Consider the following 12034-nt stretch of genomic DNA (forward strand, 5'->3'; position numbering starts at 1 on the left):
TAATGTTCTGTGTGCCCTTTATATTTCCATTCCTTCCTGCATTTCTGGCATTCCCAGGACTTTTAGGATCCATTTTTTTATAAATTCTTTCATATCTTTGCCTTCTTCATCTTCCTTAAGACCCACTATCTTTATATTGTTTCGCCTACTATAGTTTTCCATTATATCCATCTTCTGAGCTAACAACTCCTGTGTTTTTTAACTTCTTTGTCACTTTCTTCCAATTTTCTTTTTAAGTCATTCACTTTCATTTCTACCACCATTACTCGTTCTTCCACATTTTCTAATCCTTTCCCTACATCTATTATGACCAGCTCTATTCTACTCACCTTTTCTTCTGTACTTTTCATTTCACTAAATTCTAGTGTCAACCATTCTTTTAATGCTTTCATTTGTTCTTGAAAATATTTTTTATCTATGTACTGTCCATTCATTTTACCTCCTATTCCTCTGTGCAGAGCTTGGTCTTCTTTTTCTTCTTCTTCTTCTTCTGTGTCTGCTCTTGGGTTTGTGTCTTCTATTTCTCTTCCTTGTATCTGTGTCTCTTCTGACTTTCTTGTTGAGCTGCTTGTCTCAGTTTGTTGGGTTTTTTTTCATGGTTTCTTGATGTTGGTCCTCTTCTTCTGGGCTGGTTATCTGTTGTGTCTCTCTTGCTTCCTTTTTTCCTTCTCACCCCTCCCTTTCCCGTTGCTTTCTTTATCTTCCAGCTGGGAGCCCTGCTGTCAGGTCTCTCTCAGCTGTTTGTGCTGTGGAGTTTCACTCCACAGCTGGTCTCCCCTCCCGTCGGTGTTCTCCTTGTCGTGTGCATCGCGCATGCGCACCTCTGTTTGGCTCAGTGAGCCATTTTTGCAGTCCGGTGGCTGGTGGGTCATGACCCTGCGGGGTCTCCACTAACCTCGGGGAGTGGGCTCTTCTTTCCACGGCAGGTCCCTGCTTTTTCATGCAGGTAAGGCCTTCACCTTTCTCTTCCTGCATCTTTTCTTCTTCTTTTCTTCCCATTGTTTTTGGTTTTTCTTTCTTAGGTGCCATTTTCTCCACACCTTTATTTTTTATTTGTTGTGTTTTGTGTATCTGGGGCTTTGCTCTTTCTTCACTTTTTTTCTTCTTTTCTGGAGAGGGCTGGTATTCTCCTACCGGCCACTACTCCATCACATGACTCCTCTCTGGAATTTAGAAGATTGAGGGGGAATCTTATAGAAACATATAAAATTCTTAAGGGTTTAGACAGACTAGATGCAGGAAGGTTGATTCCAATGCTGGATCAGGGGGAAGTTTTTTAGGACTGAGATGAGGAAAAATTTCTTCTGTCAGAGAGTGGTGGATCTGTGGGATTCTTTGCCACAGGAAGTAGTTGAGGCCAGTTCCTTGTCAATATTTAAAAGTAGGTTAGATTTGGCTCTTGTGGCTAAGGGGATCATGGGGTATGGGGAGAAGGCAGGAACTGGGTACTGATCAGCCATGATCATATTGAATGGCAGTGTAGCCTTGAAGGGCCAAATGGCCGACTCCTGCACCTATTTTCTATGTTTCTATGTAACTTTTACTTAAGTAACCATTTGTCTTGGTAAATATCCATTGCTGCTGGGTTTTGGGGGCCTCTGGGCCTGTAACAGCAGTAGAGTGTTAATTTAATTTAAACAGCCGACTTGGTTGAAGCAGATACTAAAGTGTTTGTTCCTTGCTGCTCTGTTCCATGAGGTTTTTGAGGCAGGTTTTTGCCAAGAAACTGGTAGGTGCTTTCAGGGTTGATGGTAGAGTAGATAGGAAAGCAATATTTAAGAGACATTGAGACAGACACGAGAAGAGGAAGTGAATGGAGGGATATAGACCGTGTGCAGGCATAGTGTTCTTGTGCAAGATCCTTACCTAAAGGAGACAACTATACAATCTAATGTCTGGATTGTTCTTGTCAATATCACATTTAGAGCAAATTGGTTCCGATGTTACTAACAATTGGTCAAAACTCCTTCAGTGGCTTTACAACACTGAAATGCTGTATTTGAACGTCCATTTTCTTGGTTTTGTGAACAAATGGGCAGGCAGTATGCAATTACAAAATGGTGAATCATACATGTTTATGTCCAAGATTAAAAGCAGGTGGAATTGAGACCCTGTATAAAGTATATCCAAGTTAAGAGAATGGGTGATGTGGAGAGTGGAGAGCTTAAGATTCAAGATTCAAGATCCAATTTAGTGTCTTTGTAATGAAACAGTGTCATTTTACATGAAATTGCTTTTACCTGCTGTAAGGCAGACAGATTTGCCATTGGCAGAAATTGCCCGAAGTGCCTCTTATAGTCAAGGAAAGAGAAGCAAAAGAGATTCCTCTCAGAGTCACCGAGTGGCACGGATTTACCTCCAGCACTTTTGCAGCTACCCAGAGTTCAGTTCAACCCGAGCTCCAGACCCAAACTCTGACACGGACAGGAATCCTTCAGCACCTCCTCACATCCCTGTTCCAATAACTGCTACCTTTTCAGCTAGTTTTGAGCCATTCTCCAGCAGTTGGCAGCCCAGCCCGAGTTTCCCGACAGCAGTCTTCAGCAGGCCCACAGCCTCCATGGGTTCCTTGCCCCAAGTCTCCAACAGCCTGCCACATACATTGGTCTTTCAGCCACAGAATCCCTTCAATTGTCCACTGCCATGGTCACTGTCCTTGTCAGTTGTCTCTCTGCTTCTCCTCAGGCGGGGAATGATCTCCCCATTTTCTGGTGTCCTGCGCTAGTCCTCTGCTCCCATGAGTCTACAACCCCTTGGGGCTGCCTGATTATCAGAGGCGCTGCCATCTTGAGCGAAGACCCATTTGTCACCGGATTTTAAATAAAACTACTGTCAGCTACTTTCATGATCTGTTCCTAGCCTGTGCGGAGCTGAGAGCAGCTGACTGGGCGGTTGGACCCCATGGGAGCACTGTATCTTGCTCCCCACTCCCTGTGGGTCCAGCAACGCCGCCATTTTCCACCCTGCTGCTGTCACCATGGACTGACAGCCCTGCCTTTTTTGTAAATGGGGAGAGGCTTGGGAGGAGCCGTTGAAGAGGGAGATAACCATGTAACCATTTACAGCATAGAGATAGGCTTCAACCACTCCTGTCCATATACCTATCCAACCTTTCCTTGAATATTAACATTGATCTCGCTTCTACCACCACTGCCGGAAGCTCATTCCATACCTCCACCACCCTCTGCGTGAAGAAATTCCCCCTCATGTTTCCCCTAAACTTTTCCCCTTTTACTCTCAGTCATGCCCTCTTGTTTGAATCTCCCCCACTCTTGATGGAAAAAGCCTATCCACATTGACTCTATCCATCCCCCTTATAATTTTGAATACCTCTATCAAATCACCCCTCAATCTTCTACACTCCAGGGAATAAAGTCCCAGCCTGCTCAACCTTTCCATGAAACACAAACCCTGAAACCTCGGCAGCGTTCTCGTAAACCTCCTCTGCACTCTATTCGGTTTATATCCTTCCTGTAATTTGATGGCCAAAATTGCACACAGTATTCCAAATATGGCCTCACCAATGCCTTGTACAACTTCAACATAACATCCAACTCCACTGTTCTATACTCTGATTTATGAAAGCCAACATACTAAATGCCTTCCTCACCACCCTATCCACATGCGATTCAACTTTCAGGGAATTATGTAGCATGACTCCTAAATCCCTTTGTTCCACTGCACTTCTCAACTGTCGACCAGTTAATGTGTATGATGTAGCTGACCGCTACAAAGAAACACACACACATACACAGTATGACAGGTTAAGCGCACTCCTTTATTAGGGCTGGAAAGGTTGTTTTTATACTGTTCAAGTTCCCGCCGTTTTTGCTGATTGACTGATTCAGCCACATGAATAACAATAGCAGGCAGGAATGTCCATTTCTTCCCCACCCTGTTTCTGATGAGTTAGCTGGGCAGCTTGACCAACGCCATTTTAGGGCTGTTGGACTGATGATGCCCCAGCTTCTACCCCTCAGGTTTGTTGTCCTGAGAGTTGCTTTAGCGATCTCTATGTCTGCTGCCGCGCGATGTGCCAGCCTGATTTCCGCAATTGTGGGCCGCTACATGACTCCCCCTCCCCAGAACCATAGGTATAGTCCCCAAAGTCTTTTGTGGTCTGCCTTTATGTCGAGGTTTGGTGTCTTCACGGGTTCTGCTGGGTCTGTATGGGCAGGCTTGAGCCTGTATTGAAGACCTTTGGCTTACCACCAATATTCAGCTCGAAGGTGGCTCCGTTGTTCCGGATTACTTGAAAGGGACCTTCGTATGGCTTCTGCAGTGGTGAATGGTGGGGTCCTCGGCATACAAACATGTACTCACAGTCCTTGAGTTCTTTAGGGATGTTGGACTTGGCTTGTCCGTGTCTTGAGGGAGGGATTGGAGTCAGGTTACCAACCTTAATGCGCAGTCTGTCCAGGAAGGTGGTTGTCTCCTCCTGCTGTCCTCTGACCTGTGGAACAAAATCACTGGGAACCATGAGTGGGGCTCCATAGAAGAGATCAGTGGAGGGTGTGTGGAGGTCTTCTTTCAGTGCTGTTCGGATGCCCAGTAGTGCCCATGGTAGCTCGTCCACCCAGTTGGGGCCCTTGAGTCTGGTCATGAGGGCGGTCTTGAGGTGCCTGTGGAAACACTCCACCATGCCATTGGCTTGTGGGTGGTATGCCATCATATGGTGTACCTGAGCACCCCACAGGTTGGCAATGTCAGTCCACAATCTAGAGGTGAACTGTGTGCCTTGGTCAGAAGTGATGTGCTGTGGCAGTCCGAATCTTGCAATCCAGGACAAGAGGAGTGCTTTGGCACAGGACCTGGTGGACCTGTCGGCCAGGGGGATTGCTTCTGGCCACTGGGTGAAGTGGTCAACCACTGTGAACAGGTAGCCGAAACCCTGAGAGACTGGCAAGGGTCCCACTATGTCCATGTGAATGTGGTCAAACCTGCGTTCCATTGGCTCGAAAGGCTGTGGGGGGGACCTTGGTGTGTCACTGGACTTTGGCTGTTTGGCACTGCATACACGCCTTGGCTCACCACCGGATTTGTTTCTGCAATCCATCCCACATTTACTTGCTGGCCACCAGCCAGACCATAGTCCTGATGGATGGGTGTGCCAGCTTATGAATGGAGTCAAAAACTCATTGCCTCCATGCCGTTGGGACAATAGGTCGAACCTGCCCAGTGGTCACGTCGCACAGGAGGGTGGCAGTACCTGTGCCAACTAGAACATTCTGAAGCTGAAGGCCTGTGATAGTGGTCCTGTACTGCGGGATCTCGTCATCCTGCTGCTGTGCCTCAGCCAGTACTGTGAAGTCCAGACCATTGACCAGGGAGTGGATGCTGTGTCTTGACAAGGAGTCTGCAACCATGTTGTCTTTGCGTGAGATGTGCTTGACTTCGGTGGTGTACTCTGAGATGTAAGGCAAGTGTCTCTGTTGGCAGGCTGACCAGGGATTGGAGATTTTAGCCAGGATGAAAGTCAGTGGTTTGTGGTCTGTGGAAACCGTTAATGCCCTTCCCTCAAGAAAGTACCGGAAGTGGCAGATGGTTAAGTACAGTGCCAGCAGCTCTCTATCAAAAGCACTGTAGTTTAGTTCAGGGGCCGCAGATGTTTGCTGAAGAAAGCTAGTGGGTACCAACTTCCTTCTTTCTGTTGCTCCAGGCAGGACTCCACCAATCGCTGTTCCTGAGGCATCAACTGTGAGGGCCGTGGGCGCATCTGGTCTGAGGTGGGCCAGGAGTGCAGATTTGGCCAGGGCTTCTTTGGTTTCCACAAACGCACGTACGGATTCGTCGTCCCAAGTCAGGTCCTTCTCCTTGCCAGACATCAGGATGAACAGAGGGCGCATCACTTGGGCAGCTGCTGGGATAAACCTGCGATAAAAATTTATCATCCCCACGAACTCCTGCAGACCTTTGGTTATACTGGGCTTCGGGAAGCTGTGGATGGCCTCTACCTTGTCGGGCAGTGGTGCGGCTCCGTCTTTTGTAATCCTGTGGCCCATGAAGTTGATGGTGTTCATGCCAAATTGGCTTTTGGCCAGGTGGGTGGTGAGGCTGAACTCTTGCAGACAACTACAGTGTTCCTGTCTGGTTCTACTTGCCACGAGGATATCGTCGAGGTAGACGAAAGTGCTATCCAGGTCTCGGCCCACTCCATCCATCAGTTGTTGGAATGTCTGTGCCGCATTTTTGAGCCCGAATGGTATCCTCAGGAACTCGAACAGCCCAAATGGAGTGATGATGGGCATCTTAGGGATGTCATCAGGATGCTCTGCGATCGGGCAATATCCTCGCACGAGGTCCACTTTTGAGAATATTGATACCTCGTGCAGGTTTGCCCCAAAATCCTGGATGTGTGGCATGGGTAACGGTCCAGGGTGGTGCCTTCGTTGAGCTGGTGATAGTTGCCACATGGTCTCCTGGCCCCAGTTGCTTTAGGCGCCATGAGTAGGGGCAAGGCCCATGGGCTGTCTGACTGTCGAACAACACCCTACTCCTCAAGCTTGCGGAACTCCTCTTTGGCCAGTCGGAGCTTCTCCAGGGGAAATAATCTCGTCCTTGTGTGGAGAGAAGAGCTCTTGGTCAGGATGTGATGTGTGACGCCGTGTCAAGGCAGCTCCCCTGTGAACTGAGGGGAAAGGATTGCCGGGAATCCCACTAGCACCTTGGAGAATTCATCCTCCGAGTTGTGTTCGGAGTCCAGGTGCATTGCTGGAAACCTAGCACCCCTCAGTGCAATGGTCTGGTGGGTCTCGGTGTGGACTATGAGACTGTGGGCTCGCAGGAAATCCGCTCTGAGGAGTGGTTGTTCCACTGCGGCCAGCGTGAACTCCCATGAGAAGTGACTGCCCCCATATACTGGTGTTGTTGGCAGCCCTCAATGTGGGTCCCGCTAGCCTTCGTCTAGTGTCCAACCCTGTCAGGGGTATCTCGCTGACCTCTGCTCCTGTATCCAACAAAGGAAGCGTCTGCCAGACAGGCGGTCCCAGACGTACAGGAGGCCCTCTTGGTGTCCATCCGTCGTGGCCATCAGCGATGGCTGGCCTTGTCATTTCCCTGCAACTCACAGGGGTCTAGCATCGGCGGGCCTCAGTGCCCCCATCTCTGGTGGTAGATGCACCATCTGTCACTGGACTTGCTCCTGGCTCTCTCTCTCATCTGCTGTTCCTGGCTTGATACTACTCTGGTCTGATTGTGGGACTTCTTTACAAGCCCCACGGTAGCCGAGCATTTCTGTTTCTGTTTCCACAGAATGTCTGCCTGTGCTGCGACTTTCCGGGGGTCGGTGAAATCCGCATCCGCCAGGAGCAGTTGGATGTCTTCAGGCATCTGTCCCAGGAATGCCTGCTCAAACATGATGCTGGGCTGCTCATCTCCCAGGAGGGCCAGCATCTCTTTGATGAGTGCTGATGGGGGTCTGTCTCCAAGCCCATCCAGGTGGAGCAAATGTGTCAGTTAATAGCTCTTTGAAGGCAGTATGTGCCTTCCATTGGTGGCCTGTGGATAAAGTTGGCCACTCTGTCTTCAGTCTGCAGATCCAGGACACTGACCACATGGTAGTACCGGGTGGTCTCTGCTCTAATGCTCCAAATTTGGAACTGAGCCTCCGCCTGGTCGAACCACACACCGGGTCGGACTATCCAGTAGGTCGGGAGCTTCAGGACGACTGTGCTGACTGCTACTTCACTATTCATTGCTGGGTTTAGATGCCGTCTAAACCCGTCGGGGTCACCAATTGTAGCCGACCGCTACAAAGAAAACACACACACAGTGCGGCAGGTTAAGCTCATTCCTTTATTAGGGCTGGAAAGGCTTTTATACTGATCAAATTCCCATTGTTTTTGCTGATTGACTGAGTCAGCCATATGAAAAACAATAGCGGGTGGGAACGTCCATGCATATGAATGCCCTTCATTCCCAGCCTCTTTCTGATGAGTTTGTTGGGCAGCTTGACCAATGCCATTTTAGGGCTGTTGGTCTGATGCTGCCCCAGCTTCTACCCCCACCAGTTCCTGGGAGTCGCTTAAGCGATCTCTGTCCACGTCTGCTGCCGCAAGATGTGCCAGCCCGATGTCCGCAATTGTGGGCCGCCACAATGACCTATTTTGATTCTTCTTTGGCTTGGCTTCGCGGACGAAGATTTATGGAGGGGGTAAAAAGTCCACGTCAGCTGCAGGCTCGTTTGTGGCTGACAAGTCCGATGCGGGACAGGCAGACACGATTGCAGCGGTTGCAGGGGAAAATTGGTTGGTTGGGGTTGGGTGTTGGGTTTTTCCTCCTTTGCCTTTTGTCAGTGAGGTGGGCTCTGCAGTCTTCTTCAAAGGAGGTTGCTGCCCGCCAAACTGTGAGGCGCCAAGATGCACGGTTTGAGGCGTTATCAGCCCACTGGCGGTGGTCAATGTGGCAGGCACCAAGAGATTTCTTTAGGCAGTCCTTGTACCTTTTATTTGGTGCACCTCTGTCACGGTGGCCAGTGGAGAGCTCGCCATATAACACGATCTTGGGAAGGCGATGGTCCTCCATTCTGGAGACGTGACCCATCCAGCGCAGCTGGATCTTCAGCAGCGTGGACTCGATGCTGTCGACCTCTGCCATCTCGAGTACTTCGACGTTAGGGATGTAAGCGCTCCAATGGATGTTGAGGATGGAGCGGAGACAACGCTGGTGGAAGCGTTCTAGGAGCCGTAGGTGGTGCCGGTAGAGGACCCATGATTCGGAGCCGAACAGGAGTGTGGGTATGACAACGGCTCTGTATACGCTTATCTTTGTGAGGTTTTTCAGTTGGTTGTTTTTCCAGACTCTTTTGTGTAGTCTTCCAAAGGCGCTATTTGCCTTGGCGAGTCTGTTGTCTATCTCATTGTCGATCCTTGCATCTGATGAAATGGTGCAGCCGAGATAGGTAAACTGGTTGACCGTTTTGAGTTTTGTGTGCCCGATGGAGATGTGGGGGGGCTGGTAATCATGGTGGGGAGATGGCTGATGGAGGACCTCAGTTTTCTTCAGGCTGACTTCCAGGCCAAACATTTTGGCAGTTTCCGCAAAGCAGGACGTCAAGCGCTGAAGAGCTGGCTCTGAATGGGCAACTAAAGCGGCATCATCTGCAAAGAGTAGTTCACGGACAAGTTTCTCTTGTGTCTTGGTGTGAGCTTGCAGGCGCCTCAGATTGAAGAGACTGCCATCCGTGCGGTACCGGATGTAAACAGCGTCTTCATTGTTGGGGTCTTTCATGGCTTGGTTCAGCATCATGCTGAAGAAGATTGAAAAGAGGGTTGGTGCCAGAACACAGCCTTGCTTAGTCCTACCAAAATGTAGCACTTCACATTTATCAGTATTAAACTCCATCTGCCATCTTCCAGCCACTCTTCTAACTGTCCTATATCACCCTGTAAGCTTTGATAATCTTCCTCACTGTTCACAACACCACCAACCTTTGTATCATCTGCAAATTTACTAATCCAATTTGCCACCCCATCATCTAGATCGTTAATATACATGACAAACAGCAGTGGACCCAGTATCGATCCCTGAGGCAAATCCACTAACCACCGGCCTCCAATTTGACAAACAATTTTCCACCACTACTCTCTCGCATCTCCCATCCAACCCTTGTTCAATCTATTTCACTACTTCATCGTTAATACCTGATGCTTCCACCTTCCTTACTAACCTCTTAAGGGGAACCTTATCAAAGCCTTACTAAAGTCCAAATAGACAACATCCACCACCTTCTCCTCATCAACCTTTTTTAGTAACCTCCTCAAATAAAATCTATAAGATGGTGCCACGGACCTTGTAGGAGGTCCTCTTCATTAACCTCAGTCCATCAGTGGTGGTGGAAGGGGGATTGGATGTTAGACGAGAACATTCAGGGGAAAAGCTGGTAGGTTGTGCTGTTTTACTTAGATGGTGGGTGGATGAAGCAGAGTTCGTATCGCAGAGGCTGAATGACCTGCTTCATCCACCCATGTAAATGTGAATATGAACTGAGCCTCATCTGGTGGCTTTTCTTTCTTCTCCCACAGTATGATTGACATGTTGGTCAGCATCTAACCAGAACAGTGGCAGCGAAAGAATCAAACCCTGAAGAAGGTGGAGACAGAGAGTGGCACATCACAGATACTGAATTTAATCCTTGCCACATCCACACAAGACTTTGGTGCAACCAGTTTAGAATCAGTCCTCTGTGCCTGCTCTCTCCCTCTATGACCCCCACATCAAACCACAGGAGAGAGAATCACAAATGGATCATCATCACCTGCCTCTGTAACACTTAACAAAGGGAGAGAGGCTCAGAATCATCCCCTCACTCCCAACCTCTCTTACACCAAATCTGGAGAGAGGGGTAGATACAGAGGTTCAGAGCTGGGCCACTACTTCCCAACTCCCACACTAAATCAAGGGCAAAAGGTCAAACTTTTCTGTTCCGAGCCAATGACCATAATTGGAAGTTCATTGGGCCTATAGTACAGGGTATGATTTCTGAATGAGATGCCATTAACGTATTTGCAAATCTTCTTCTGTTTATCTACTGAGGAAATTATCAATTCTTGCACCGAGGAAGCTATTCACCAGACCCATTTCACTTAGGGAGATATCCACCCTGATTTCTTTTGGTGAGGGAGAGATCCACCAGACCCCTTTCAGGGAGGGATATATTCACCGGGACCCCTTTCACTGGGGAAATACACACCAGGACCCCTTTCAGTGAGAAAGATATCCACCAGGACCCCTTTCACTGAGGGAAATACCCACAGGTACCCTTTTCTGTGAGAGAGATATCGACTTTGATCACTTATGGTGATCAATCAGACCTCTAACCTTAACCCAGGTCATCCTGTCACAAAGACACAGCCTAACATGTTCCAAGTTGAAGACAGCACCCCCCCCCCCACCTCCCCAAGGTCAATATTTAATGTGTCTGTCCTGTTCTCAAACTAAATGGACTTGCTCGGAAAACATTTGCATTCAGCACATATTCAATCCTGTGAGGAACCTTGCCTTTTGGTACTGTTTTAGATTGTAGTAATTTATTCAGTCTCATGTCTGGATATTCTAGATAAAGTTTAGATGCAATTTGGGAGTATTCATTGAGCCAACAACCCACCAACACCTTGAGAAGACAAAAGGTGAATGATGATTAATGGTTGTGTCTCAAGGATCCAAGAGAAGTATGATTGAAAAAAATCATATCTTTAATATTTCTTGTACAGGAAACTTGTAATATACTTGACAATAAAAGTTGCCTACAGGAGAAGTGAGTGTGATCATTAAATTGTGTATATAATGTGATTTAGTTCAAATTGTAGACCAGGCGTCAGCACAACTGGCCGGTTCACTTCTATTATGCAACCTTCATTGTGATAAATTTTACTTCCACCTCCTTCAGATTCTTTAATAATCTGCCTTCAACAATGCCCTTCAGGAAGTCACGTGATGGAGTAGTGACCGGTAAGAAAATACCAGCCCTCTCCAGAAAAGTAAAAAAAAGATAGAGTAAAAACAAAGTCACTAACACAGAAACCATAACAAATTGAAAGTGAAAGTGTGGAGAAAATGGCAGCAAAGAAAGAAAAACCAAAAACAACAGGAAGAAAAGAAGAAGGAAGGATGTCGGAAGAGGAAGGTGAAGGCCTTACTGGTATGAGGAAGCCCGCCGTGGAGAGAGAAGCCCGCTCCCTGAGGTCAGTGAAAACCCCGAACTCAGGACTACAAAGATGGCTTACGGAGCCAAACAAAAGTGCGCAACTGCGTATGCGCGAGGATTCGCGCATGCGCGATGCACAAGACAAAAACAACACTGACGGGAGGGGGGACTAGCTGAGGAGTAGATCTCCACAGCTGAAACAGACAACTACAACACAACAGCAAGAGGAAAACCATAGAAAATAACGAGAGCAAGAAAGAAGAGAGTAAAAATAAGAAATCAAAGAAACAACAGATGACCGACCCAGAGGAAGAAGACCAACATCAAGACACTTTTAATAAAAATAAGAAGACCAAAAATACCCAACAAAATAAAACAAACAACCCAACA

General features: G+C 47.9%; 1 protein-coding gene across 3 annotated transcripts in view; it reads left to right on the top strand.

Moving 5' to 3' along the window:
- cnih3 (cornichon family AMPA receptor auxiliary protein 3) overlaps positions 1-11254 on the top strand; it is a 74944-nt gene extending 63690 nt beyond the window's left edge. For all 3 annotated transcript variants that reach the window (XM_069887989.1, XM_069887988.1, XM_069887986.1), the window contains exon 6: positions 10023-11254. Coding sequence is in view for 1 of the 3 variants with exons in the window: in XM_069887986.1 (XP_069744087.1) it covers positions 10023-10050 (28 nt within the window). In the remaining 2 variants the exon portion in view is untranslated. The remainder of the gene's footprint in view (positions 1-10022) is intronic.
- Positions 11255-12034: the final 780 nt, after the last annotated feature.

The sequence above is a fragment of the Narcine bancroftii genome, chromosome 6 (genome assembly GCF_036971445.1).
Source record: "Narcine bancroftii isolate sNarBan1 chromosome 6, sNarBan1.hap1, whole genome shotgun sequence".
In the NCBI taxonomy this organism is placed as follows: domain Eukaryota; kingdom Metazoa; phylum Chordata; class Chondrichthyes; order Torpediniformes; family Narcinidae; genus Narcine; species Narcine bancroftii.